Source organism: Zychaea mexicana (genome assembly GCF_025766255.1).
Source record: "Zychaea mexicana strain RSA 1403 chromosome Unknown BDB00scaffold_195, whole genome shotgun sequence".
Taxonomy (NCBI): domain Eukaryota; kingdom Fungi; phylum Mucoromycota; class Mucoromycetes; order Mucorales; family Lichtheimiaceae; genus Zychaea; species Zychaea mexicana.
Genome location: NW_026516858.1, coordinates 20,360 through 25,906, shown reverse-complemented (window position 1 = coordinate 25,906; position 5,547 = coordinate 20,360). Strand labels below are relative to the sequence as shown.

General features: G+C 41.2%; 1 protein-coding gene across 1 annotated transcript; it reads right to left on the bottom strand.

The window, feature by feature from the left end:
• Positions 1-1,023: 1,023 nt before the first annotated feature.
• BDB00DRAFT_793516 (translational initiation factor eIF1) lies at positions 1,024-1,595 on the bottom strand (the record flags this gene model as incomplete). Its single annotated transcript, XM_053121218.1, has 3 exons — positions 1,024-1,271; positions 1,414-1,467; positions 1,559-1,595. The coding sequence occupies 3 exons, from the start codon at positions 1,593-1,595 to the stop codon at positions 1,024-1,026; spliced, it is 339 nt and encodes a 112-aa protein (XP_052972602.1).
• Positions 1,596-5,547: the final 3,952 nt, after the last annotated feature.

The window sequence follows — 5,547 nt, the reverse complement described above, 5'->3', positions numbered from 1 at the left end:
GAAACGTTAACTCTTCGAGCGTGAATTTCTACGTAGAAGTTGAAAAACGGCCCGGTCAATCATTGAAAGGAGGGGGGCGGGTGGGATAAAGAAAAGGAATTAGTGTCATGTTTTTTTTTTGTATATGCTACACTGCAACGTAACTAAGGTTTATCTATTTAGCATAGCTGTTTCTTCCCTGGCATTGTTCATTTAAAGAGGATAGTTCTGAAAGCAATTTTCATCCCACATGCTGGTACATATAAATGATATATCATGCATTGTATAGCATCTTCTGCCGTCTTTGATTTTCATATTTACCAGCACCATGGTCGGCATAACAGTACTGTTCGTTACTGCTGTTATAAGGTTGATGAGAATTTGTGTGTGTATAGTATGTGAGTGTGAATGTGGATGTGAGAAGCATTTAGCGTGCCACATATCAGTACGGAGCAGCTGAAACTTTACTATGCTAGGAGCTATTACCCGCCCTTGTGCACCGGGACCTACTGAGAAAATCGCACAACATCGTAATGCAGCTGACGTTTATCCATGTCATTTGCCATTTGTCGAAACAATAACAACATTTTTATGCCTTAACGCCAACTAGCAAGTCACTTTCTCGGCATTCTGGCAGGTGTAGTCGTGCAGAGTCATATAACCATCCATGATATCCATCCTATGCAAAGATTTACAAAACACTCATGAGGGAGAAAAACAACGCAATATTTCTAATTTCGTTTTTTTTTATACAAGAAGCGATTTGAAAGATGTTTCTTTTGTTTGTATTGGTAAAATTGGATTGTGTGGCAGGGGGGAGAAAATCGAAAAAGGAATATGACAGGCCGAGAAAAAAAAAAAGACGAAGAGTGTATATGTGCGTGAGTTCGAGAGAGAAATAGAGAGAGGGAGAGACAGACTGAAGAAACAAAAACAGTAGCAAAGATGTGTGTGTGTCGTAATCGTCGTCGTAATCGTCGTCGTTGTTGTTTTTGAGTGCAGTTCGGTTGTATGTATAAAGCGTTCTTTGAGTGTGATTCCTTTTTAAAAACCGTGCACCTTGATCTCTGATTTCTTTGCAATCTCCTCCTTGATGAGGAACTCGGCAATCTTTAGACGCTGATCGCCAGACAACTGCAACACTTCACCCAGTTCGTCATCGTCCACGATCGTACCGTTGCAGGCAAATTCCTTTTTGAACACTTTCAAGATTTTCTTGTTGTTGTACTCCTTGGGAAGACCTTGGAGAGTGGTAAGTGTCTTTCGGCCGTTACGTTGCTGAATACGCAAATCTACACAATTTCCACCAACCCCCACAATTCCGGTTTAGAAGACACAGGCGTGGTATAACGTGGAACATGATCTGGTTTTCCCCCAATTTCAAAATTTCTCCCCCATTCCCGTTTATTCCAAAAATAAGGCCGCAAAACTTACGGATGTGTTTGGCAGACTTGGGGGCCTTTTCCTGTTCGTCCTCAGCAAAGGGATCTAGTACCCAATAAAAAAAAAAAAGAGTCAATCACTTGCTCATCACAACAATTGCTTTCTTTTTTCTATAACAGATTCTTTCATTACTTACCGAAAGGGGTGTTCAAATCTTCTTCGAGGTTAGACATGTATAATATGCTTGATCCAGGCCAAGTAATAAAAAAAAAAGGGCGGAAAAGTGGGGCTGTTAAGAAAAAAGCCTTTAATTTTTTTGCGTGAGTCGAATCGTGACTTTATCTGTGCTTTTGACCAATAGAAATTTACTTGTCCTCTATTTTCCCCAGGTGCGGAAGAAAAGTAATCGTTTCTTTTGAGATATACATTTAACGAGAATCGTAGCTGATAAAAGTGGATCGCTTGGTATTTTGATTCCAACTCGAATAGAGTAGTTGTTATTTAAGCCAAGAACGTAACCTAAACTGTGCTTTTTTTTAAAGGTTTGTCGAAAGTATAGCGGTGAGGATCGTCTCGTCGCACCATAGCATTCACACTTATGAACACTACATGTTGTCACTGTCTGACCATAACCGCCACGAGGTACTTTGATGTCACCAGATCAGCAACGCTACACCGACATACTGCAATCCTCTATTTCCGTATGTTTCCTTGTTTGAAGGTAGTAGCCATATCAACGTATGGCACGCGCTTCAAAGCAAAAAAGCGCGAAAGACAAAATGCAATAAATAACATAGCACAGGGCATTTCCATTACTGTATGCCCCGTAAAGCGAAGCGAACACATGCAGCTGCTGACAACTAAAATATGCTTTGACCTATTACTGTTGATGTGTTCGTTTTGACCAAGGCAGGGGGGGGGAATACTCCAACGTACTAACATTCTGTGAAAGAGAAAAGAAGATAGCTTGATGCTATCATAAATTATGGTAGCAAACAACCTAAAACTTATACATGTAATTATGTATATCTGCATAGTTATTTGATCCCTGTTGTATGGCCCTAAGTTAAAGTAAATGTTGTATGTTTAATGCTGTATGGCTAATTTTTGTAATAGCTATGAAGAAAATAGATTGCTCTATGTGTAGTTACGTCGCTGTACTTATCAAGCGAGTGCGTCTTAACCAAGGTTATCAATTTTAGATCTGTCGTTTGAATGTATAAGCTCACAAAAACAGGGTTTTATATAGAAAATCTGTTTTCTTGTTTTGATTAGCACAACCTACGGTAAACTTCTTCCTTAAACGTTATTGCCTACACGGCAAATCCGATATGTTGATGCTTACATATATGAGGCCATCGCCATCCACCCCATATCATCATCACAACAGAGACACTTGTTGAGGAAGAATGTCAAAAGCATTCTATCGCCCTCGTGCCACCACCAATAACGCCATCATGCTTATTCATGGCGCAGCAAAAAAGAAGATAACAACAGCGCTCAGAACTGTGGTAGCTGAAGTACTTGAAAAAAAAAAAAAGAAATCTCGTGGGTGATATTTATTATTTACATGCCAGTTGCTGATTTAGCAGCAGCAACAACAACAAAGAGCAACTGCACAAAAAATAGGATGCATCACTGCAAACTGACTCTGCCTATATATGATACTGAATGTTGAATAAAAAAAAAAAAAGATCGCGCTATCATTTACCAATCTCGGAAACTCCTAGAAGTGATGCATAAATTTCGTATTTTATCAGGGAGGATGTGATTGAACGTGAGTGAGCTTCAAACGAAGAAAAGGGGTGGGGGGGAGTGGTTTCTTAGGGGAGAGCAGCAACAAAAGTGCAGCAACAAGCCAATGCAAAACTCGGAAACAAAGGCACTCTTTTTGGGAAATCTTTCTCTTGATAGGTTACAGTTGATAGTCTTCTTTTATCATTTCCACAATGATAACAAGAATCGGTCTTTACCCTAAATGGAGGCAAGTGTACGTGTCCGTTTTTTAATGACATTGACAGCAACATGGAGTTGTCTCCCATTGAGCGTCAGTTACATCCTACAGGCCGAATGGTTTAATGGGTGTTATTCACTAGTCCCTTTTGTCTCTTTTGTTTGTCCGTGACGGTATGAAAGAAAGCTTGTTGGGAAGTGAAGGTCAATATTTGTGCGTGTGGCGTATTATTGAAATGCGTTAATTCTACTGATCCCTGTGCTGCTGTCCTTGTACGTGTAATCCTTTTGCAGCGAATAGAACCATTATATATATGTGATCGTTTTATGCAGTTGAAAAAAAAAATACCTCAAATAGCAGTACAATAATAGCTTCTTTTACGCAATTGGTCCACTGCCAAGCATTTGTATATGCGAGTAACTTACAGCAGTGTGCTGATCCGATCACGCGTCATTTTCTACAGTTATGATATATACCAAGTGGCTATACTCGCGGGAATGATGAAACGAGTAGAAAATGACTGTATTGTCACACAAGCAGCAAAAGTGGTAGTAGGTCCATTGTAAACATTTTATGTAAACCAAGAGCTCTCTCCGCAAAAGTCTATATACAGTAGGTCTACAAGCGGGAAATGCTCCATCCGTAATAAAAGTATATACAGGGGGCTGCTGCGCTCGGATCCATAAAAGAGCTTTATACGGGTATTATTCCGAGACATTTCCACCATCGTACCAATGTGTGGATGAAGCTCTTTCTCTCTCTCCTTCCTTTTGAACCCGCGCCCACCCACCCACGCCCCCTGGTGTCTTTTTAGTAATGACCAACAACAACCCTACTTGGGACTGGTCAAGATCCGCAAAAGCGGGACTGATAAGATAATATTTTTTGATATCAAGCGGGCCCAAATTTGTAATGGTTGTTTGTGTGCACACACACCTATTACAAATGGATATATACAGAACCGGATTCCCCGAGTTGGGTGTGACAGCATCTATGATACAGGGCAAAAAGATGATAAAGAAAAGAAAAAAAAAAAAAGAGATGCTTCTTCTCTCGGACTACTTGGGGCCCTTGATGATGGAGGGATGGATGGATGGATGACTGGGAAGGGTGGATGAAGATCCCATTTATCAACCAAATTCTGTACAGTAGTGTTTATGATCCCCTCTCTCACTAGAAAGACCCCAAAATAGAGGGGCATGCGTCATTTTATCAAAAGAGTCACCCAATCACATTGTCACGATCCTTTATTTCAGCCACGCACATGGGTAGATGAGGGCCGTATCGACTGTTGCTATCAGCCTCTTCTTCTTCTTCGGCACACTCCGGTAGTAGATATGAGGGCTAGCATGTTGAGAGTGTGCGCACGAGGGGCAGGGCGTGATACTGATTTTTCTATCTGGGCCACGTAAATTCTGCGGAGAGAGAGAGAAAGAGAGGAGCGGCTCATCTTCTTTATCATTGATCTTGAAATGCAAAAAGAGAGTTTGGTACCCTCACACAGATCTCACAATCCTTTCACACAGCGCGGAGTTGCTCCATGTCTTGTATAAAGATGTCCTATGTCTTTCCAATCATTGTCATCAGTAGAGATAGTCTCGATGGTGTATAAATAAATAAAAAAAAAGATGCCTTGGATCCTTTGCCTGTTCGAGGCCCCCCCCCCACTTTTGGACAAACAAGAGTTGGGTTCCTGGAAGAAGAGTGGCGATGGTGATTTTTGATTATTGCTTGAAAAAGGATTAGCGCGATTCATCACGAGTCACGGATATCTATCGATTCGAGGAGAGAGCAGAGCATTAGTAAAAAGGGGGGAGGGATGCGAGCCTGTGGGTAGAAAGAGAGAGAGAGAGAGAGAGGAGAAGAAAGAGAGGGGGGGGGGTGGTGGGTGTTAAGTGCAAATGCAGTTTTCCGCGGGATGGAAAGCATACAATCTTATCGGTGTTGAGTTTAAAAGGGCCGTTATCAGCTGGCAATCAAGCCAATCAGATTGCAAAGGGCCACGCAAAGATAAAAGGGAAGTTTTTTTTTTTGTTCCGACGCCCAATTTTATTCGTTTCTCTTTTCCTCCTTTTTTTTTCCTTTGCCCTTTCACAAGGAAAGCCCTCTCAACCTCTTCTTCTCGATTTCTGTATTGTCAAGAGTCGATACGCCTTTCCTGGGGTAAATAGGCACAGACCAAGAACGCTATTCGGTCAAGATAAAAAGAGGTGTTTTGAAAGAGACACACA